General features: G+C 44.7%; 1 protein-coding gene across 2 annotated transcripts in view; it reads left to right on the top strand.

The window, feature by feature from the left end:
• The window catches only part of GLRA1 (glycine receptor alpha 1), an 82,937-nt gene that overhangs the window by 37,025 nt on the left and 21,218 nt on the right, over positions 1-24,694 (top strand). For both annotated transcript variants that reach the window (XM_047073533.1, XM_047073543.1), the window contains exons 3-4: positions 2,703-2,770; positions 23,136-23,359. In XM_047073533.1, the coding sequence (XP_046929489.1) occupies positions 2,703-2,770; positions 23,136-23,359 (292 nt within the window). The remainder of the gene's footprint in view (positions 1-2,702; positions 2,771-23,135; positions 23,360-24,694) is intronic.

Raw genomic sequence — 24,694 nt, forward strand, 5'->3', positions numbered from 1 at the left:
ATATGGAAGTACAGAGCACTAAGATCGGAGTCCAGTCCTCCCACTACCGACCGATAGCGTGACCCAGGGAAAATCACTTGACATGTCTGGGCCTCTCTGTTCCTGCATCTGTAAAATGATCCAGTAGGACCTAGGCCCTTCCAGCTCTGATGTTCTGTATCTTCTCTAAGACTCTGTGTAGGATAATGGCTCCCAGGATCAGGGGCACAGCCTAATACAAACACATACACAAAAGCAAAATTAAACTTTAATATTTAATGAAATATATACATTATCCTGCTGCCAAAGGCAGCCAGATTGTAATTTTCTCAAGGATAATTTAATTTCAGATTTAAATCAGTGAACCGCACCTCCCCCATGGGGTCCCTTTGGCTGGTACCCTCTCACACACATAAATCAGGAACTAATTTGTATGGGAGTCACAGCACCACACACTTGCAGGGCCTGGGTGGGGGCTCTGGGTGTGTCATTTCAAGGCATGGGCAGTAACTTTTGGGGGCATCTTAATGGTATGAGACTGAATGAAAAGAAAAGCCCGGTCTGAGTCTAAATGAGGACCAAAAAAAAAAAAAAAAAAAAAAAAAAATTAATGGGTCTTCGTTGAAGTGGTAGTGACAAGGAGGCAGGCTTCCTCTCAGCATAAGGGAAATTTTTTAGCAGACAGAAGTACCCAACTATGGAAAGGGCTGCTCAAGACAAAATGAGTTCCCCAGTACTGGAAGTGTTTAAGTGCTCAGCCTTGAATGGGTAGCTGGTGCCACCATAGCAATGGTTCCTAACCTTGGCTGTACATGGGAATCACCCAAGTTAGCTTGTTAAACAAGAGTGTCTGGGCTAATCTCCAGGGATTTGGGTTCACTGGGTCTGGGGTCGGGCTGAGGAATCTGCAGTTTAACCAGTTCCCCAGGTGATTCTACTGCAGACAGCAGGCTGGGAAGGAATTGATTAGGTGACCTTTAAGAAACCTTCCGGGCCTGAAATCCTGTAACCTTGTAATTCAAATGGAGAGCTTCCTTAAAGGAATTCCAAACCAAAGGAGCTCAGAGTGTCTACCCAGGTCAAGAGCTACTGTCCCAGACTGAGGGGGAAATTGTTACCCAGAAACAGGAAAAGGCATGCCTAAATAAAGTAGCCAGTGCGTATTGGAGCTTTATCGAAAACCCAGGCAGACTGGCACTCCCTTGGAGGGAAAACCTGGATTCCCACCACAAGACTGAGTCCCTTCCTACACACCGAGATTTCTGAAAAGAAGGAAACTTTGGCTGAGTTTAGGCAAAATGTTTGGGCTACTTTTTAAAGAGGGACAGAAGGGAGGGGGTAACAGAGGACACAAGGATTGTCTGCTTCCTTCTTTCCACAATCAGAAAACTTGGATTTGACCCCTGGCTCCACCACTTGCTGGCTAAATAAACCCAAGGAAGTTTATTAAAACTCTCTGCTCCACAGCAGGGACGATAAATTTTTTCCGGCTCCCACAGAACCTCATGGGGATCAAAAAGAAAGCAGACCTGAAAAAAATTCACAGATTGCACATTGCAATCTTCACGTGAAGGATTATGAGTTCTCATCCAAGTATTACCATTTTCAAGGTCAGCTCAAGGTTTATCACCTTCCTGAAGTCTTTCCTAATGACTTGCTCCCCAGCACCTCTCTCATACCTAGACCCCTATTGCTTATGGCAATCTTAACCCGTAGTCTCACATTCCTCTCTGGTTATTTTATACTGGTCCCCTTGTCAGCTCATGTGGAAGCCCAGCGCTTAAAATCCTGGATTCTGCCACTCTGTAACCTTAAGCATGCCCCTTCCTTTCCTCAAACCTCTTTCCTCCAAGTATAGCGAGCCACCAGCTTTGGAATTAGATAAATCTGAACTCAAACCCTGGCTCCACCATTTACTAGCTGTGTGGTCATGAACAAATAACCTCTCTAAGCCTCTGTTTCCTCATCTGCAAAATGGAGGTAATAACCGTGTCTTCTTATGGAGTTGTCAAGAGGATGTAATGAGACAATATCAGTAACACTCTTAACACAGCAGCGAACCCTGTAATGCTCAGTAAATGGTAACTGCTACAACTAATACTATAAAATGAAGAGATTGGGCTTCAACTGGACAGAGGTCCCCTAACAATGAGATCCCAAAGAGCAAATATCTCGCCATTTGTGTCCTATCCTTTTCAGTAGAATTCAAAAGCTTGCCTAGCAAGTATTTAACAAAGGCTTATGGACTTCCCTGGAGGTTCCCTCCGGATTCCTCAGCTGGTAATTCCCATCAACGCCCTTTCAGGCAATCATTCTTGGTTCATAAGTTCAAGGCGAGGAACTTGCTGTTCCTGGCGATTCCCAAGATGGCCTCCAAATGTTGTAGCCGTAAATGCATTTCAGCCACAAATTAGAAGACAGCCGATGGGGTTTGGGGAAGGGATTTCAACCATATGGCAGGATGATGAATCATCCTGTGTTAATGAAAGTACATCTGAGCTCAGCCTCTGGTGTTCTGTACCTGGTGCTCACTTGGGGACCAGGGAATCTGGCATAGCAATGTAGCTGGGAGTCCCAGCTGCTCAGGGGTGGGGTGGAGGGCAAGCAAGGGTCTCCACCACCAAGAGGGATCCATCCCTGGAGTCAGTGTCCCAACAATGGGTCCTATCCTGTGGGTTTCTTCCTGACCATGGAGCTAAGCAGCAATCTCTCTTGATTGGCAGGTCCCCCGGTGAATGTGAGCTGCAACATTTTCATCAACAGCTTCGGCTCCATTGCTGAGACAACCATGGTGAGTGAGTCAGAATACAGGCTGCTATTTCCCGCTGGGGTGTGTATCTCTTCCAGAAATATGGCACCCTCTGCATTGCGCTTCCCCGAGGAGGCGGGGAATCTGGTGGGGTTTGGGGTTTCTTTGTTTTTTTGTTTTTTTTTTTCAGATCTCTAGTGTATATCAGACTTGGACATTTTTACTGTCCTATTCAATGTTTTGGGTGAAGACATGCATCTGAAAATGGTCAAAGAGCCGGCAAGGCTAGAACATGCCAAACACCCAGGATCACAGGAACATTATAGCAACAGGCTGAAGTTTTAGATGAAAAGAAAATACAAAGAGCTGCTTATAAGTTTACAGCTCAACTGTACAATAGCAGAAGACAGCTTATAGAAGCTGCAGTGGGTATACTGGGTTGATTCTACTCCTCTCTCTGTTTTTGTGTGTCTTTCAAAATCCACATGGTAACAAGTTTAGAATAAGTCAACTATAATGGGGGTGCCTGGGTGGTTCAGTGGTGTTAAGTGTCCAGCTCTTGATTTCTGCTAAGTTCATAATCTCACTGTTCATAGGTTCGAGCCCCACATCAGGCTCCACATTGACAGCTGCGGAGGGAATCCCGGCTTGGGATTCTCTCTCTCCCCCTCTCTCTCTGCCCCTCCTCCTTGTGCACACTCTAGCACATGTGCGCTCTCGCTCTCTCTCTCTCTCTCAAACTAAATAAATAAACAAAAATAAAATAAAACAAAATGAAATAAACCAGCTATACTGGAAAAAAAAGACTAGAGGGGAAAATACAAAAATGTTAAGAGCAATCATCCCTGGATTGCAGATTTATGGATAATTTTCAATTTTCTTCTTTCAGTATTTCCCTACTTTCCGAATTTCTGCAAGGAGCAAACATTACATTTGTGATTATAAATAAATGCAGTGATGCTTTAAAAAATTTTTTCTCAATCCTTGGGGAAAAAAATCAATTGTACTTGTTTTGAAAGGAGTGATCTAACTCATGAGAAAAGAATTAAAGCAGCCTGAAGAGTCCTCTCTTTAGGAGCAGACTGAGAGCAGCCAGCCAATCACCAAGTCCTAGAGACAGATGTTACTGCCAGGAAATCCTCTCAGCCACCCATTTCTGGACATCCCCATCCCCCTAGTCTCATTCAGGCTTCCATGGGGCTTGCTCACATTACTGCAAAAGAGTTTTAACTCCCATCCTGCCCCACGCCCTTCCTTCTTTCTCACACACTGGCCCTTCTAAGACCACAGATTAGACCACACCACTGCCCTGCTTCCACACCTCCCCTGTGGCTCCCCCCCCCCCCCCCCCGGCTTCAGCATTAAGCCCCCTTCCCTTGCTGACTGCTATTCTCCTTTAAGTCTATACTTGAATCACCTGCAGAGGCAGACTTCACATTCTTAACCCGGGTGTACATGTGCAAGTTCACATGTGTGCTTGACCCAAGGCTACAGTGAGTTCTTCCCACCCATTCTCGTGACACGTTTGACAGTCCCCATACTAGCCCTTACCATTCACGCGTACCACCATTAAGAGTCTGCTTATTCGTCCCTGTTCTCCCTGTAACGCAAGTTATTCTGGGCTGGAAGCTTGTCTCGTTTCCTGTGGTAACCTCAGCAGCTGGCACAGTGATTTAATAACGGGTACTCAATAACTTTTCAAAATAAATAAACCAACTCAAATATATTGTCGGTTGATTGACACGGTGATTCAGTCCTAAACATTTAGAGAGATTAGATCTAATCTTTCAGTCCCAGACTGGCAAAAATCACTGAGCTCTATAGATCATGGGGCAAATGGTCCAAAATCTGTCCTTTTGTAAAGAGGCCTGTCTTCATAGGATCACGGAGACCCTGCCCACATCCAAAGGATGAATGATCAAACTCCTTAAAATTAATAGGCGTCTTACCTCCAAATGGAGATGATCCCACCTGTTGACTAGGAACAAATCCAGCTGCTCTTCACTGGGTATCCAGGTCAAAAAGCCAGGTTTTCCCACACTTTGAATGGGTGTCTTAAGAGCGGCTAAGGAGCCCCCCTGCTTTTCTTCTTGTCCCTCCCAAATCAGAAGCTCATTGACACTTGCATTATTCAGTCTTTGTGTGGTGAGTATTGACACTTCTGCTCTTCTTCTGGAATAGTAAATAGTTATCAGATCAAGTCAGGGGCCACCTAGCTATGTAAAGAACTTGGTTATTTGAGGACAGGTATACATATCTGCTCTCTACCCCCACCCCAACTTGTTTCTATATGATGGCCACAGATCTTGACACAGATTCCTAATGGAAGAGCAGTCTGCCTTTATTTTGTGTGGTGGTTAAAAGCCAGACTCTGGTGCCACATAGACCCAGGCTCACTCACTATATGTGAGGAGCTGATTTGTTTCATGTCTTTAAGCTTCAGTTTCCCCATCTGTAAAATCCCAGTGGTGACTAACATACTGACTTCCTTGAGACATCATGGGTGGAAATTATGTGCAAAAGAGTGTTAAGCACAGTAAAGCGTTTTTGTAAGTGGTTTTCATGTTTCCCATGATAATGCTGATGGTGATGGTGATGATAATGGAGACCCCAAAGCTATCACTGATTAGCTATACAATCTTGAGCCTCAGTTTCCCCCTCCCCCATGTCTCCTGTCCACCTTTCCAGACTTCACTCCTGCTGCAATTTGCTCTGTACAGAGACAGTGTAACAATTAGGACACAGCCCTCCATGACCAGACCAAACCTGAGGTTCAGCTCTGTGACCTCAGGCAGAGTAGCCTGAGTCAGCCTTCCCATCTGTAGAGTGGGGTACCATCCGCCTTGCGATGTGTTATGAGGACTAAGAGACAAAGCATAGAAAATGCTAAGCACAGTGCTTGACACAAAGTACACACAATGAATGTCTGCCATTACTCTTAAACACTCCTCGTAATTTTCAACACATTTCACACTCACTCTCTCTTGTCAGATTCCTTCACTAAAACCTTGGTCCTGCAACCACTCTCTATACAGTAGACATGGTGGACACTATGTCCCCCAGTTTGCAGCTAAGGAAACAGATTTGGAGGCATCACATCACAGAACCAGTGAGCTCCCAGGCAGGGATTAAGATCCAGTTCTCGAAAGCCAGAGAAGGTGTCTGTTGTGCATCGAACCACCACAACATCAAAGGGCCAAGACATAGGAAATGGAGGGACCACAGACCCACACAGCACGCTTATGCAACCACCTAAGTGTCGTCAAACGTCGAAATCCAACCTCTTTTAAGTCGGCTATTGTTGAAAGTGCCAAATTAAAAGAGGTGGGATTTCTATGTTTGACAACACTTAGGTGGTTGCATGGAAACCAATTTGACAAGAAATTTCATATTTAAAAAAATAGTAAAATAAAATAAAATAAAATAAAATAAAATAAAATAAAATAAAATAAAATAAAGAAATCCAGCCTCTTATGGTGCCAGGCTCAGTATGCCTCAGGAGGGAATAGTCAATAATGAAAATCGAGATAACCAACAAGGGAGGCCCAGGGGGCCATGGTCCCCTGGGGTGGAGATACATAATCTCTAGACAAAGAACGAGAAACTGGCAATGATGTGCCTCCTTGGGAGTGTTCCACAAGGGACAGAGTTTACTCCTTAGTAATTAAAGTTAATCCAAAAGAGGAGTTACCATTTTCAGCTTGTACATTCCACAATACTGTGATTTTTCCCCCCACTGGGTCCTTAATTATCTGTATGTGTTTAATTTACTTTGCAGATGAATTAGGAAAAACAAAACATAATACCTCAGAACTAGAAAAAAACCTTAAGAAATTGTCTAAGACAGGCCTTCATTTTACAGAGAGGGGATCTGATGGCTAGAGTGAGGACATCACTTGAGCAAGGTCACACAGCATGGAGCAGGTGGGACATAAACCCAGGTCTAATGCTGTTTGCAGTAGCCAAGGCCTCCCCTCCCTCGCAGCTTCTTTCTAATGTAGCTCCCACCAACCAAACCCTTTGGACCACTTTCCCATTCAAGCCTCTCTCCTTGTCACTCAAAATGTGTTTGCAGAGCAAGACTGGACCCATATTAACACAATAACAAGAGCAACAACCATGTCTAAATGCTACTATGTGCCAGGCAGTGTGCAGAGCACTTTTGCCAATATCATCTCATTCAGACCTCACAAAAGCCTCTGTGAGGCAGGAAACGTAATCCCCAGTTTACAGATAAGTAAAGGCTCAGAAACATTAAGTCACTTGCATAAAGTCACACAGCAGATCAGTGGCAGAGGTGGAATTTGAACTGAGATCTGTCTCACCCCAAAGGCTGTCTTCTCCTGAGCCAAATATAAATATTTAATCCCTGGATGTTTGGAATTACCCAGCCCTTGCTTGTTTCCTTTCATCATAAGGAAATCAGAGATGAAAGGGAACTTCACTGAATAGACAGGCCCAAGCCCCCAGACTTCCAGCCCAGCACTCTGCCTCACCAAAAGCACACAGAGCTGACTGTGCTTCCTGGGACCATGGTAATATGAGCATAGTCCCCATGCCAGAAACTTTCCAGCCTGTGTTTGTTCTCCAAGAGCAGCGGGAGTGCATAGCAGCTCTATAAACAGCTGGAGTCCCCAGGCCCGACTGTCTGCCTCCCAGGGCCTGGCTTTATTCACTGGAGCTAGCAGACCTGAGAGCAGAGAGAGGCAGCCAGGAAAGCAACAGGGGTCTCTATCCATTCCCGACGAGGGGAGGGCTGAAGCTGCCAGCCCTTCATCTGACCTTTCCAGGCAGTTTCATTGAGTCTACACAGAAAACAAAGGTAGAGATTGGAACAGGAATGGGAAAGAGAGAAGAGGGAGAGGGGTCCTGAACTAAACAGCCCCTTTGACAGGCCATGAGAGAAAGATCTGGAACTAGAACCCAGAGGGATCCATCCAGCTTGTCTGGACACATGTAAGTCCCTATACTGCAGCATCTATGTGTCCGTGTAGTATTTACACACATGTGTATATTGTGGGATTGTGCATTTGTGAAGATGTACAAAGAGGCATGTGTAAATGTGTATGCTAGCTTACAGAAAATGAAACAGGGAACATCAAAGAGAAATGTGTATGACCAAGCACAGATACGAACATAAGTCTGTTTCTGTGGTGATAAATGTACATGTAAATAAGTGTGGATGTGCACATATCTGTGTGCACACATATATGTAAAAGTACTTAAGAGGGAATGCACATGAGGTATATTATCTTCAGTTATGCAATTATATATGGATATCTGTGAATATATGAGCACATATTTAAGTACAAATCAGCATCTGAGTGAGCACATTTATGTGTGTATGTATGTACACATGAATATGTGTATGTACAATTACATGTGAATAAGTGAAAGAAAATTTAAATGTGTATCGGTATGTGAGTATGTCCACACACATACATGCGCAGATACACGTGTGAGTGTGTATATGTGGGGACACACGGATAGCTGGAATTCATGTAGAATATATGTAAACAAACGTGAGAGAGAGAAGAGTGTATGCGTGTGTGTGTGTGTGTGTGTGTGTGTGTGTGTGTGTGTGTGTATGAGTATGTGTGTCTGTGTGTATGTGTATTGACACCGTCTGGGCACGAATCCCAGTGTTTCCATTATTAGGACATGTGCTCCAGGCTCTCTTGCCAAGTCTTGGGCTGGCCTGGCATAGAGACAGGCACACTGTGTCCATGACCCCCAGTGACTGGTGAAAGTCTATCCAACTCTAGTCTACAAGTTTGGCCTCCTTTGTAGATATTAAGGAGCAATGGACAGAGTCCTGAACCAGAAATCAAGAGACCAGGAGTTGAGTTCTAGCTCTGCCACCATTTAATGCCACTCAGACTCAGTCCCCTCTAGGTATCTGGCTTTAAGAACGGTGTGTAGGAACACATGAGTAATAGGTATGAAAGCCTTCTATGAATGCTACAGAAATACAAAGGATTATTAACTATTTTTTTAAATTTACTTATTTATTTTGAGAGAGAGAGAGAGAGAAAGCAGGTGAAGGGCAGAGAAAGAGGAAGGGAGGGAATCCCAAGCAGGCTCAAAGCTGTCAGTGCAGAGCCAGTCGCGGGGCTCGATCCCACAAACCGTGCGATCATGACTTGAGCTGAAACCAAGAGTCAGACGTCTAACCGACTGAGCCACCCAGGCACCCCTAAAGGAGTTAACTATTGAACCAATCAACCAAGGACTCCAATACATAAGCCTAAGGAAACACCTTCTTAGGTTTATTTCTTCTGTTCCCTATTTTATTCATTTATTCTTTCCACCTCTGTTATTAACCACATCCTATACATGCTGAACATGGCATTAAGCTCTAGGAATAGAGTTCTGTTTTACTCATATTAGGCTAGGCTTTCCTGCAACAACAAACAATCCCCCAAATCTCAATGTCTTCAAACAACAAAGATTGATTTATCACTCATCTAAAGTCTGCTATGGATATTTGTGAATATATGAGCACATACTTAAGTATAAATCAGTATAAAGCAGATGTGGGGGACTCTCTAAGACAACTGCCCTCCCTGTGGTGGCCGAGCGTTGCATTTCCACATCAATGTGTGATTTCACATTTGCCACGCAAAGGAAAAAGGCACCGAAGGCTTGAACACCGGCAAGTCGATGCTTTCCTCCCAGAAGTGACACAGACCACTTCCGCTCATATCTCACTATCCAAAGGAAGTCATGTGGCCCTGCCTGAAGAAAAGTATAATCTCCACCCCCCGACCCCATAGGTCTCTGCTTTCTCTATGGAGACAGTGAACAACAAAACCAAAGTTAACAACACAATGTGATGAGTGAGATCACAGAGGTTTGCACAGGATGCTATGGGACATAGCAAATAATGACCACCGATAGCAATATTAGCCCTCACTTACTCACACGTCTTATGTGCGGGGTGCTGTGAAAATGCCACTGTGTGATTCTGAGCAGTTTTTCTAAAGAGGAAATCTGATCGTGGTACTCTCTCTGTTAACACCTTCCAGCAGAGAATGATGTCATGGAATGACCCAAAAGTTGGGAGGTGGGGGGAGAGGTTAAAAAAACTCATGTATCCAGCAGTGCTAAAAGAGGGGGCAAGTCAAGTAAGAAAAGACAACAGCGTCCGATGGTTTTGGCGATGATGGATGGGGAAGGGGAGGGTGTGTGAAATTCGGGAATGTGATATCAGGGGCATGAAGAAATCAGAAGACAAAGTGGAACAAAGACAGTAGGAAGGCAGTTCTTCCAATGAAGAGGTGAGGTGGCAGTGACTCTCACGTATTGACTGCTTTACTGAAAACCAGGCATCTGCGGTTGGCAACTTATGGGGATTAGTTCGTGTAATCCAACCATCCCATTTTATAGATGAGGAAACTAAAGCTCAGAGGGGCTTAATTCACCCAAGCTTTTCCAACCAATAAATACCCTTGCTAGTTACTATCCCCGGGCTGCCTGACTTCTGGAGTCCTGATCTTGGCCATGTTCACCTGCTCAGCACTGGGCAGGAGGAAAGGTGGTGGAGCCAAGGAGATGATGGGCCATGGGTCTCCTGCACTGTGGTGTGGTTAATCAGTAGGATTTGTGTGATTCTATCAGAACTTTTATCACAGCAAGACCTTGGCCATCCATCCCTTCGGATATTTGCAAATGAGGCCTCAAGACACACGAAAACAGCTACCACTTAAGGAGATGAAATGCCCCTTAGCCCAACCCTAAATGTGACTCCATTGTTTGGGCAGCAGTATTTCACAAGGCCAACCTACTTCTGGGGTCAACTGATTGAATGAAGTACATGCTTTGAATCATAGAAGATAAAACTAAATCCATATACTTTTCTCCAACTCTGCTGCTGTCAACTCCAGTTAAACTTGGCATCGTCTCTTTCCTACTTGGCTAAAACTACCTCCTAACTGGCCCCCATGCCTCCCTTCCTCACTTCCTACACTGCTTCCCACAGTGGCTAGAGGAATTTTTTTAAGCCCTAAATCAGATCACAGCATCCTCCTGCTTCAAACCCCACAGCAGCTTCTCTTACTCTGTTCTGCTCCCTCTGTCCCCAGAGATCTCTGTGTGAATGACTCCATCTCACCCTGCAGGCCTCGGCTCAGATAGCTCTTCAGAGAGCTCTTCCCTGACTCCCTATCTAAAAATGTTCCCCTCTCCAGTCACTATCACATCACTAGGTTCCAGTATCCTTGAGGCGATGTCTCAGATGTGAAAATTCACTGTTTATTGTCTTGTTTGCTCTTGTGTTGGGGGGCTTATCTCTCTCAATCATCTCCATATTTCCAGTGCCCAACACACTGCCTGAACCATAGGAGCCCAATCAATATTGGTGGGAAGAATTAACCTTGGAGGTTCTCTGGCTGAACCGCCGTCTGTTGTAAGAATCTCAGCCACAAACACTGTGGCCAAGTAGTTTCTGCTTGGATACCTCTAGAGACAGGGAGCTCCCTGTCTCCCAAGACAGCCAATCCCACCTTTGGACAACTCTGAAATCTCCATTTACCCATGGCTTTCATTATGATTCTAGGGCCACAGAGAATCAATCTATTCACCTGACAGCCCTTCAAATAACTGAGGTCAGTCCTCTTGCCCCTTGCCCACACCTGGCTTCTTCAACAATTCCCCATGGTGCCCAGTCCCTTTACCATCCATGGTGCTCTCTCAGAGTACATCCAGTGCCATTGCCTTCCATCTTGAAATGAAAGGTCAAGAAATGAACCCCGGCCCCCCAGGACTGCTCAGAGCAGACCAAAGTGGAGCCATCACTATCCCAGTTCTGGGTTAGTAGGCTTCAAAGCATTGTTTTTAATAGCAGCCCTACCACCACAGTTCATTTTAGGCTAAATCTTATGTAGCACTTTGACAAACTGATTTTTTTTTTTTTACAAAAAGGCCTGTTCTGGATGAAGTGGAGCAGAGGCCAGGAATCTTAGTCCTTTGGTTTTTCCCTCAATCCGTGCCTTCCCAAGGCGGCCTCAGGCAACCTCCTCAGAACCCTAAAATCACTTCTATGCATGCCACTTCAAAGACGTTTCAGTTTGGGGGTGCTGGGTGACTCAGTCAGCTGAGCGTCCGACTCTTGATTTCGGCTCAGGTCATGATCTCAGGTTGGGGGGTCAAGCCCTGCATTGGACTCCACACTGAGCATGGAGCCTGCTTAAGATTCTCTCTCTCTCGCTCTCTCTTTCTCTCCCTCTGTCCCTCCCCCACTCACATCCTCTCTCTCTCTCTAAAAAAAAGAGACATTTCAGTTTAAGCAATCATGTCACAGTGTTCACTCACACTATGCTACAGACAAGAAAACACTGGAACATCTTTTTACGTACATGAGTAACAGATGAAAACAAGCTTTTGTAGTAAGTCCAATAAAAAAGAAAAGACAGAGGAAGAAAACAGGAATGCCCCTGAGTCCCACTGTCCTAGCCTGTGTTAACCACTACAGACGAGCAAGTTAGTGTACGTCCTACTATACACATACATATATGCACATCAACGCGACCTTCATTTAAATAGGACTGTGCTCTTGTCATTTCCACCAACCCTTGGAATCTCTCCCATCACTACATATGGGTCTAACTCATTCTTAACTCTCTGCACACCACCAACGTGGAATATAAGAAGTGGCTTATTATTACTATATTCAAGATACAACAAATAGGGCACCTGTGTGGCTCAGTCAGTTTAGCGTCCAGTTTCGGCTCTGGTCATGATCTCACACTTTGTGAGTTGTAGCCCTAAACTGGGCTCACTGCTGTGAGCACGGAGCCTGTTTGGGATCATCTGTCCATCCCCCACCCCCCGCCCCCACCCTGCTCTGCTCCTCCCCTGCTTGCGCTCTCTTTCTCAAAAATAAATATTTTAAAAAAGATATGACAAATAATTTTAATCTGTGTCCAACCTTTATGGCCTGCCTAAACAATCCCATGCCATCATTTCATGGTATCGATCCACTCTTTTCCTGATGGATCCTTTGCGTTTATGTAGCTTTTCACTAATACAAACAACACCCCAAAGGATAGTCGTGTCTACAACTCTGTGTGTTTCCTCAGGATATATTCCAGAAGTGGAATGCCTTTATCAAAGGACATGCACCTTTCTTGTTATTTCAACAGACATTATTGTCCAGCTCACTTACAAAACAGCTCCCAATTTACTGTCCCCGTAACAGTGTTCATTTCCCTAAACCTTGCCAACCCACGATATTATCAAGCCTTTTCATTTTACCAGACGGGATTTTTAAAATGGTACCTCATTGTCAGTTTTAATTTTCATTCCAGATTCCTAGTGAATTTGAGTATCTTTGCATATTTTTTTTTTTTGCATACTGGGCATTTTCAATAATAGTCTAGATTTCTTTTTTTACATATACCTCCTTAATACAGTTAGGGTTTGGTTTTCTGCATAGTATTTGGTGGTGGTTTAACTCTATATTTCTCTGATTAGATAGTAATTTTTCTATCATCATGCCTAGGTCTGTTTCTAGTCTCAGTTTATTATTCCATTGCTCCTTTTGTCCGTTTCTGCACCAATACCACACTATTTTAATTACTAAGGCTTAACATTTTATTTCTACCTCTGCTAGAAAAGTTCTCTGTTGTTCTTCTTCTATAGGTTTTCCTAATGTTTCCAGTCCATTTTCTCTTCCATATAAACTTTAGAACCCACTTGTTGAGGCTATAAAAATGGCCTCAAGTTTTTATTGAGATTGCATTGAGTTTATAGATTAATTTGGTAAGAATTGACATCTTTACAATATTATGTAAACACGGTACATCCCTCCGTTTATCTAGGTATTCCTTTATGCCTTTTCAGTAAAGTTTTAGAATTGTTGTTGTTGTGGTTGGTGGTGGTGGTGGTGGTTTTTACTTTTTTTTTTATTGTCTACAAGTCACACATTTCTTGTTAGGTTTATTCCTAGATATTTTGTGTGGTTTGTTGCTATTTGGGATGAAATCTTTTCTGTTGTTGCTTTTTTCCATTACACTTTCAGTCTTTCTACACAGCTAATGCTCGGTCGTTTTTTATACTCTTGGGTTTGGGGGATCCAAGAGAAAGTCTATTAAATGTCATCCAATTAGATACGGCTCAACACTCCACAAAGCCTTGGTAAACTGAATGCTTAAAGAAGGCCAAGGATAGAACACTCAGAAATGCCATTAGAGTCTGTTACAGGCAGGAAATGGGGCTTCAGGCAGCTTTGGTATCCTCTCCTGAATGCTTCTCTCCCAGCACCCCACTGAGGCAGGCATCGCAATCGTGAATTTATGACAGCTCAGAGTTGGCTCTCCATCAGATCAGATTCAGGAAGGCTGACTCATGACAGTCAAACCCAGAAAAGACTAAAGTGGGTAAATAAGACTGCCAAGTTATTTAATTTACAGTGGGGCTCTCCATTTGAATAATAGGAATGCTCTTGTCCTCCGTGAAAGCACTCCCTTGCTATTCTCTGAATACCAGGGAAGCCAATCAAAAGTTGCATTTGACATACGTCGAACTGGACAAAAAAGAAGGAAGAAGACCGACAGTCCTGAGGGAAATTTTGTCCGTGCCAGAGAGAGGTCTAAGAAACCATCCCTGCCTTACCATTCAGAAACCCTCTTTCCAGGAATGAAAATGTTGATGTTCCCCCATCCCAATGATGCTAGATTACCAATTGCCAAATTCTTGTTCCTCAAATACCCTTTTCTCATACTACTGAGTGAATGTCTCCCATATGTTTATAAAATAGTTCTCTAAATGAGACACGATACAGTAAATTAGGGTTCCAGTTATTAAATTACAAGCACAGGCCTGTTCTAAATCATTGGGATTACATGTGGGACTTTGTGATTGATTCTGGGCCTTGCCAAGCTCTTCTACTGCATATTCTTCTCTGCTGTAGTTTAACCCACACAGAGCAACCGGTTTTCCATTTTTCCAAATGGGCTAATGGCATGTCTCACTACTGTGCCCTGTACTGACAACACTGTCCTCTTGCCTTTTTCCAGGGTAACATCCGCCCTTCAATTTGCACTCCTTGACAACCAGTTATGAATCCACCTCACTGTTTAATATCCCAAACCAAAGTTCTCCACCTGATAATTGACTATAAAGGCATGTATGAGCCAACCAGTCACATGGGCTTAGTGGGGTCCCAGTATACTACATCTACCATATTTCTTTCACCTACCCACGTAGGAACTTGGTTTAAAAAAAAAAAAAGGAAATAGAGAGTCCATATGTAATTGTCAAAATAATGTGAAATTGAGAGCCAGATAGTCCTGGGTTCGTGTCCATGCTCTAGCACCTACTAGCTATAGGAGTTTGGGCAAGACTCTTGACCTCTACTGAATAATAGAATTATTATCAAATAATTTCTGAATTTCAGTCTCCTTCCCTGTAAAATGAGTGTAATACCCAGTGTGCTAGGTTGATGAAAGGCTTAGAGATACAATGCATATAATGTTCTAGCAAATGCCAGAATCCCAATAAAAGCAGCTGCTATTAGCATTTTTATGTAATTATTAAACTCATGCTGTGTTTTAGTGATCCCCTAAAGATAAACAAAGATGCTCAGTTCCACTGGTCCAACCCACCTACAGTTCTTTACAACAAATGTATCTCTGATTGCGTGAGATCCAAATCAGAATGCACCAAGCAGGGTGGTGACTTGGAAGAGGTTCGAGGCACAGAGCAGGCATCTGGAACCAAGAAGACAATGGGACAGGATCTGGGGATTCTGCCAGCACTGGACTTGAGTGTGGCACAGACAATGGGTCAAATTCAAGGGTCAGATCAGCAATGAAGTAGGAGCACAGGTGGACTGCGGGACCTGGGGCAGAAGCTTTTTGTTTCTTGCCCCTTTTAATACGTCCTGATAATTATGGGTATCTACAAACCCACAGCTGCATAACCACAGCCAGAGATAGTATCAGGTGGCATTAAAGTGTCATGAAACTGTCACTTGGGGCAATTCTAGGAGATCCTGGGCAGTGTAGTCTAGGAGTTAATTGCTTGGCATGAACATCTTAGGTCCAAATGTCAACTTTAGCACTTGCTAGCTGTGTGATGTAGGAACAGTACTTTAACCTCTGTGTGCCTTGATGTAACTAACCATAACATGGGAACGATAATAGAACCTACATCGCAAGATTACCATGAAGATAAAATAACACACATCATGCTCTTGGCATCATTCCTTACACGTGGTCAAGTCTCAAGCCTACATATCAGTATTATCAATCCTGGATCTACCAGTAACTAGTGGTGAGAACTCAAGATTTTAGGGCTTTAGATACCACATCTGTCCAAGGTGGAGAAGAATCTTCTCTTCATGCCAAACTTCACAGAACAAAATTAACATAAGGGTGCCCTGAAAACTAAAAAGCAGCAACCCCAAATCACGCATCATCAATAAAAGAAGCCAGTGCAGCATACTACTTAAAAGCAGACTTTGGAGTCAGCCAGTCATGGATTCAAGCTTCAGCCCTGTCACTAACTTTAGATGAAGCACGAGATAGCCCCCGGCCTCAGTTTATCTATAAAATGGTGTCACTGTGAGAATTTGGTGAGAGGGCTCACTAAAGCTCTTAGCACAGTTCCTGGCACTCAGTCGGGATTTGGTAAACTCTACATGTGCCAATGAGCCAGGTCCTTACTGTGAAGAGCTGGGGCTGACTCATCTCACATTTGGAGACCTCGTCTATGACTCTGGTTCCACGGTGCTTTTCAGAGGGCTGGGGAGGGCAGCTCCCTCCTGGGGTGGGAGAGGAAGAGGCAGCTCATATAGCAAGGCTAAGCACCCTCTACTCAGATTCCAATCCTCCTGATTACTGTGTAAATTTGAACAAATTACTTAACCTCTCTGCCTCTCCTTCACCTATAACTTAGGTTGGCTATATATGTGCTATAGGGTTCTTTTAAAGATAAAACGAGCTGAGGGGTATCTGGGTGGCTTAGATGGCTAAGCATCCAACTCTTGATTTTGGCTCAGGTCATGATCTCACAGTTCATGGGATGGGGCCCCATATTGGGCTCTACACTAACAGCACAGATCCTGTTTGAGATTCTCTCTCCGCCCCTCTCCTGATCACACGTTCTCTCTCTCTCTCAAAAAATACATAAATATTTTTTTAAAAATGTTTCATGTTTATTTTTAAGAGAGAAAGAGTGTGAGCAGGGGAGGGGCAGAGAGAGAGGAAGACACAGAATCTGAGGCAGGCCCCAGGCTCCGAGCTGTCACCACAGACTCCGACGCAGGGTTCAAACTCATGAACCATGAGATCATGACCTGAGCCAAAGTTGGATGCTTAACCGACTGAGCCTCCCAGGTGACCCTAAATAAACATTAAAAAAAAAAAAAAGATAAAAAGAGCCGAAATGCATGGCATGCTTAGCACAACACCTGGAACATAGTAGGTCCTCAGTAAGGGGGACCTTTTATTACTTATATGGCTAGTGGTTAAGCTAAGCTGAATGGTTTGAATGCCCCTACCTACACACCTCTGCTATTCCTTCTACACGAGATTCCTTTGACCTGCAACTATATATATATATATATATATATATATATATATATATATATCCTAATCTAAATACACTGAGGCCACACCCTAGTCCTCAAGCCCTGTCCTGCTCTAAGCCTGACTCCCCACCCCTGGACTTCTTCCTCACACATCAGTGGCCTCCTTTCCAGCTGAAACTAGATATTGTTCCCATCTCAGAACAACACCAGACCTGGAGGTGCTAACATCGGTGGGCTGGAACAGACTGAAAGGGGCTATTTCCAAAGTCACCTTCCCTCTGAAAGCTTTTCCTGATTCACCCAAGCTGGCTGGAAGTCATCTCAAAGACTCGAGAGCAATATCTAATAGCAATTTTTTAGAACCTCTTTGACCTTTGTCACTGCCAGTGTTGTGTGGTAGTTTTTGTGTCCATATCTTGCATCACCCGCCAGATAATTTGAACTCTCTGAGGGTAGAAACCAAGACCTTATGCCTCCATCCCCACTGTTCTTCCTCTAAGCCTAACAAATATTTATAGAGTAGAATTGAGTTTAGACAGAAGACACCTCTTTGAGAGCTGGATACGGAGACCTAGGAAGGTATGAGAATCTGGCCTTTGTCCATGCCTTGGACACTATCTCTTGGCTCTGATTGCAACGGGAGCACATCCTGTCTACCACATTCCCTTCTCACCACCACATTCATCCAGGCCCCTTCCTATTAAGACACTTCATGCTTCCTAATTGACCACAGTGCTGAGTTTAGGAGAGTTTAGTGGGAAAAATTGGAGCGTGAAGTTGGACACAGCGGGGATGGCAGTGGGGGGCAGATCCCACTGCAGTGGCACACAGGAAGCCCTCAATAGATGTTTGTTGAGTGGTAGAATGAGTGAATGAAGGAATGAATGCTCTACCTTGGTCTTATAAGCAAGGTAGCTGCCCCATTACCAGAAAACAGACCATCAGCGACTCTCGGAGGCAGGATGGGTGAATTGATCCTAGAGACTACGGAGCGAGAGCTCAGGAAATCCCTCCCACCCCAGACCTAGATGGGCCAGCCTTGAGAGCTCGAGACCTGGAAGCCAACTACCGGAGGTGGAACCTGAGGCTCTAGGGTGGAGAATTCAAGTGTTGCTCCTCTGGCCCCTGACCCTGAACGGAGACCCCGAGCATGTCGAACGCTGACCAGTGTGATTGCAGGGCTAAGTAAGCAAAACAGCATCTAGCTTTCAGCCTATTACACCAATTACATTGATCTCTTCTGAACTGCATTTCCCACTGCTGTTTACCAACTAAGGAGGAGAAAATCGATGGCAACAGCTTGTTTGGGTAGCAGCCTCTGAAGGGAGGAGCAGGGGGCTGCTGGGAGGAGTCATGCTGCTTGTGGACACCAGATACATTCTCCAGGTCTCCCGCTTTCCCTTTGCACTGGTCATTTCCTAATGAGGCCCCACCGCTCTTGTTTTCTTTTCCTACTTTTAAGTGATGTACCTTTATCTTTTTTACGATCAACATGCATTTACTTTTCTTATAAGAAAAACTAACATATCTTTTTTTTTAATTTTTTTTTCAACGTTTATTTATTTTGGGGACAGAGAGAGACAGAGCATGAACAGGGGAGGGGCAGAGAGAGAGGGAGACACAGAATCGGAAACAGGCTCCAGGCTCTGAGCCATCAGCCCAGAGCCCGACGTGGGGCTCGAACTCACAGACTGCGAGATCGTGACCTGGCTGAAGTCGGATGCTTAACTGACTGCGCCACCCAGGCGCCCCTAACATATCTTTTTAAATATCAGTAATAACATGCAAATGTCATAATGCCCTCCCCTACTTAAAATTTTTCAAAGGCTCCGCATGACTCTCGGGATGAAGTCCAAATCCCTCAGGAGAGTTTGCAAGGCCCTGCAAGCACCTTCCCCTTAAAACATCTACTTGCTGTTTTTTCCAAAGGACCATGCCCTTCCTTTTTTTTTTTTTTTAATGTTTATTTATTTTTGAGACAGAGACAGACCATGAGTGAGGAAGGGGCAGAGAGAGAGGGAGACACAGAATCCAAAGCAGGCTCCAGGCTCTGATTTGTTAGCACAGAGCCCGATGCGGGGCTCAAACTCACGAACTGCGAGATCATGACCTGAGCCAAAGTTGGACGCTTAACCGACGGAGCCACCCAGGCACCCCTAAAGTGCCACATCCTTCCTTTGCCTCAAGACCTCCCAGTATGCGGCTCCTACTGCCCAAAGTGCTTTTCCTTTCTGGCTCAATCTTATTTGGCCTCACCTTAAATATCGCTTCTTCTGGAGCCTTCCCTGACCACCAGCCCTAAATCTGGCTGGAGGGCCTGTCTTCTACATCTCCGTGGCACCCTGTATTTCATCCCCATCGCAGCCCTTGTCTCCGTGTGGTGTAAACATTACACTTAGGCTCTGGGACTGCAAGAATATGTCTGTCTTTCTTGTTCTTGGTAGATTCTCCAGTGCCTAGAACTGTGCCTGGTCCTTAATAGAGGCTCAGTTAAATGGAAAAATAAAAATAAAATAAAACTAGTAACAATTAGCTGTTCGATTTGGAAGGGTTCTTAGAGACCATCTATCCCAACTTTTTTTTTTTTTAGAGAGACATTGACAGTGCAAGTGGGGGGAGGGGCAGAGAGAGAGGGAGAGAGAATCCTAAGAAGGTGATGCAGGCACTGTCAGCGCAGAGCCCGACGCGGGACCTGAACCCATGAAACCATGAGATCGTGACCTGAGCCAAAACCAAGAGTCAGACGCTTAACTGACTGAGCCACCCAGGCTCCCCTATCCTAACTCGTGTTAACACTGAGGCCTAGAGAAGCCAATAGGTCCTTTACTGAACCGCTACGTGACCTTAGAAAAATGCCTTCCCTCTCCGGGTCTCAGTCTCTCCACTATAAAATGAGGAAAGCTCTTCCTACTCTAACTTTTTCTGGCTTTGCTTCCTCCTCCTTCTGGGTATTGGGTAGCTCGTAGGTGCACTGACTGCGTGGGTAGGTGGGATGGTGCAGGAGAAATATAAGGTCAGACTCATCCTCTCAACTTGCTGCCGAACAAGTTGAGAAGATAAGGTGCACCCAGTGCTAAATTAAATGTTCCTGGTGATTCCGTCTTGCCAAGGAGATCAGAAAAGGAAGAGATCGTGGAAGTCTGGAGGCATCGAGACTCCTGCAGGAGACAGCACCTAAGCTGAGCAGGCAGAATTTACCGAGGCAGTGAGGATGACAGAGCAGTATCTCTGGCACAGAACTGGCTAGTCACACCTGTGGGACATAACAAAGGGCTGGGCTGACGCATTCAGAGCCCAGCTCTGCCACTTACTAGCTCTGGGCCTTGGGTTTCATAACCTTTACAAGCCTCAGTTTCTTTCCCCTCACTAAAGGAACTTGAATGTCTGGTGTGCAGGGGTTTCGTGAGGATTAAGTGTGTGTGACAGTACCTAGAACAGCACCTGGTGCCTAACAGACCATTTTAAGAAATGCCACTTTGTTTTCTTCCTTGCGGTCACGTCAACAGGCGTGACGTATCACTGGCAAGAACATCAAAAGTGCAGCTGGGGTTTGGGGACCGAAGGCTCTTCCTGCCCAACCACTCATAGTCTCGTTTACTCTGACACGACTTGTCCAGTGCCCCGTTGCACACACAAACACATGCACGAAAACACATGCGCGTGCGCACTTCACGTAAAATCCAAGAGAGAAAGAGAGGCTAGTTCTAATTCCCCAATCAGATGGGGCCAGATTGGGAGCCGTCCATTACTGTCAGCAGGAAAAACAAAGTATCAACATCCAGGTCTGGCCTAGAGTTCTCCCTCCACCACGGGACTTATAAGACATGAGATCATGAGACCAAATGTCATTTTCTATCGGGCTGGAGGGAGAGGCCTCAATGAAATTATAGAACAATCCTATATAATACCTTGGAACATTTTATGAAGCTATGGATATTTCTGAAGGAGAACAGAATGAGGCATGTGCTGTGGGGGATGCTGGCAGGGGTGAGGGTGAGGGTGGGGAGGAGGATTGTTTTAGTCCATCCCTGCTGATGACAGACCCAGAGTGATTAGGAAAAGAAAATGTAGCATGATCTCATTTATCCAGCACCTTCAGGGAAAGCAGCAGGTGCTCCTGTGTGGAGACTATTGGTGAAGGAGAGCATTCAGAGTTGGACTTGAACTGAGGTCATTAATCTTTTAAGGAACTATAGGCCCTTTTGAGAATCCAACATAGAGACCCATGTTCTTCTTCCCGGAAAGCACAAATATGTCCCAAATTCTACTTGCAGTGACATAATATTCATAGATCACAGATTTACAATGCCTCCCTAACAAAACTGAAAACGTTTCTTCGTGAAAATATTTCTTAACTTCATTACCCACTTTCCTGGCACAGAGACCCACCACCCCACTAACTGCTTCTCAGGCTGTGAATGGAAACTAAATGGACTCTTTCGGCTCCTCTAGAACCAAGTGACCAAATCCTCTGCTAGGAGTGAGGACTCTTGTGTTCCAGAATCAACTCTGACCTGCTTTTTCAGAGTGATACCAGGTCGGTCTTAACTCTGGACTTCATTTTGTCCATCTGGAAAAAAAAAAAAAAAAACAAAGGTGGAGGGTGGGGGAGAGAGTTTCGACTAGGACCGTACTTCTCGTAGGTTCTATAGAAGACAAGCATCATGTACAAACACAAGAGCTCTATAGCCAAAATAAATCAGGGAAATAATGCATATTCTATTCCCTTCTTGGAGATACGTACAAATAGTCAGCGTATTAAGGTCTCTGAGAAGTCCTACAATAAAAAATCCATTGCATTTGGTTTAGTCCAACATTTCCCTCTTGGGTTTGATCGTGACTTTTTCAGCCACATAACTCCACTACAGTCACATCAGAGAAGCCCTTAACCAAGCACTGAGTTGAGAACCCAGTAAGGTATAACTCCACAACATCTATGCATTCTCCCCAGGGGTGGCTGGGTCAGTTGGAAGAGCATGCAACTCTTGATCTCAGGATCGTGAGTTCAAGCCCCACATTGGGTGTAGACCTTACATTTAAAAAAAATTTTTTTTTTTTAGAAAATTCTCCCCAAAGAAATAAAGCAACATATATGATAGAAGGTTGCCGAAGGCTGGTATTGAAACAGAGAGATGTGAAGCCTACGACCATTGAATTCACCCATCCTTTCTTCGCTGCTTGGGAATCAATTGCTCTCTTTAGACAGAATAGTGTGAATGCTCAGACATCAGCTTTTAGCCTTTCCTTTTGCTCCTTCAATCCATCTAGAGCAGTGACTCTCAAACCTCAGTGTGCATGGGAATTACTGCCCTGATGGCATCGATAATAAAAGGGAGACTTCAACCTTATCAGTGATGGACTATTAATCTCACCTAAAAAAATGAAGCAAACAGGGCAAAATGTCAACAGGATGAAAACAGGTGTTTATTACATCAGTCGGTGCTTTATTTTTTGTTTGTTTGTTTTTATTTTTTAAGTAGGCTCCACGCCCAGCGGGGAGCCCAGGGTGGGGTCTGAACTCACAACCCTGAAATCAAAACCTGAACTGAGATCAAGAGTCAGATGCATAACCTACTGAGCCACCCAGGTGCCCCAGTTGGAACTTTATTATTTTTTTTTAATTTTTCAAAAGAAAACATTTAAATAACTCAGTTCAGAACTAAATGTACTTAATTTAAGAGGATTTCTAGGAATGACTCCCCTGACTTTTTCCTGATGCACAGACTTTACATCTCACCCCACATTAGGCACAACCACACTCATAACTCTCCAGAAGGGACTTTGGGGCATGCTGAACAAAAGCACCAGGGGTCCTCTGAGAGTTGACATCCCAGGGCCTGACCCTGACTCTACCTCCTCCTCTCCTGGCTCTAGGACTATAGGGTCAACATCTTCCTGCGGCAGCAGTGGAACGACCCCCGGCTGGCCTACAATGAGTACCCGGATGACTCTCTGGACCTGGACCCATCCATGTTGGATTCCATATGGAAACCCGACCTGTTCTTCGCCAACGAGAAGGGGGCCCACTTCCACGAGATTACCACAGACAACAAACTGCTGAGGATCTCCCGGAACGGAAATGTCCTCTATAGCATCAGGTGAGTTCCACACAGGTTCGCCCCCACCCTCCTCCTCAGAACACACCTTGTCCTTCTGGGAGCAGATACTAAGAAGTGAACCAACCAGGCGTGAACAGGCCCTGGCAACCCAGCTCCTTTGCACAATACACAGAGCCAGCTCTGTAAATGACACTCAGCGACTGAGAATCCAATACCTTGAGAAATCCTAGGAGTGAGTGGTTCATTATAACCAGGGGAACCGAGGAAGCATCCTAAAGAGCGGGAGGGGGGTTAAGGTTAGGCCCCCTAAGCTCACCCACAATTTCAATAAAACAAAAATGGAAAAGAGTATTCAAAGGCAGTGCTCAGTGGCAGGGCTGTTCAGTTACTCAAAATGAAGAAGTTCTAGAGAGATGCCATTCAACATTATGCCTACAGGTAACAATGCTGTATTATACACATAAACATTTGTTAAGAGGTTGGATCTCACATTAAATGTTCTTATCAGAATTAAAAAAAAAAAAAAATAGCAGGAGCAAAGGCACAAAGCCTGAAAAGTCATAGCCACTTCAACAGCCAACGAAAGGTAGATGGTGCTACTCACAGATACGAGCCAGGGCTGCCCCAAACCCTTTCTATCTTCCATACTTTGCACTGGGTCTAGGAAGCTAGGACCCCCTTCCCAGCTAGGAGGTATCCTGCAGATGCTGTTTAGGGGCAAGCTTTCAGAGTCTCCTGCCAACTCTCCCCACCTCATTCCCAACTTCTTCCCTCGAGCCATGGAGAAAATGACCAATGTCCACTTTAGATTCTTACATACCTGGCATCCACTGAGAATTTATTTATTAAGCTGGGTATTTTACATAAATTATTTGTAATCCTATCAATCCCATGAAGTATTTTTTTATTATGCCCACTTTGCAGATTAGACAGGTGACGATCTTAAAGTTTAAGTCATTTGCCAAATTTCCCACAGTCAGCCTAGATTCTCATCTGTTAGCATGGATCTGATGCCTGCTCAGGACCTGGAACAGTGTAGGGCATTCGATAGGTACTCATTTGATGAATGAATGAATATGTTTTTATTTCAAAGAGCTTAAAAGGGACCCTGGCCCTAAATGACCCCCCCCCTCCAGTTCTTTGGCGGAAGAAATCTTCCTGTTTCCATTAGCAGATGAGCTTTAAATGTCCAGGACTATAGGGGAGTCTGCATACACATCCTAACCCTCAGATGTGACTGGACTCGGGGTGTCTCCTGAGAGCAGGACAGGTAGGAGGGGGGTACTTAAGAACCTCATCAGGGAAAGGAGGCACTAAGGAGGGGATGGCTGGGTAGAGCCAGAGGCCGATGTGGCCTTCCTCACCCCGGAGCCT

This window comes from Lynx rufus, unplaced genomic scaffold, assembly GCF_022079265.1.
Source record: "Lynx rufus isolate CCGP_SWC_20201006 ecotype Redwood Valley unplaced genomic scaffold, mLynRuf1.p SCAF_1, whole genome shotgun sequence".
In the NCBI taxonomy this organism is placed as follows: domain Eukaryota; kingdom Metazoa; phylum Chordata; class Mammalia; order Carnivora; family Felidae; genus Lynx; species Lynx rufus.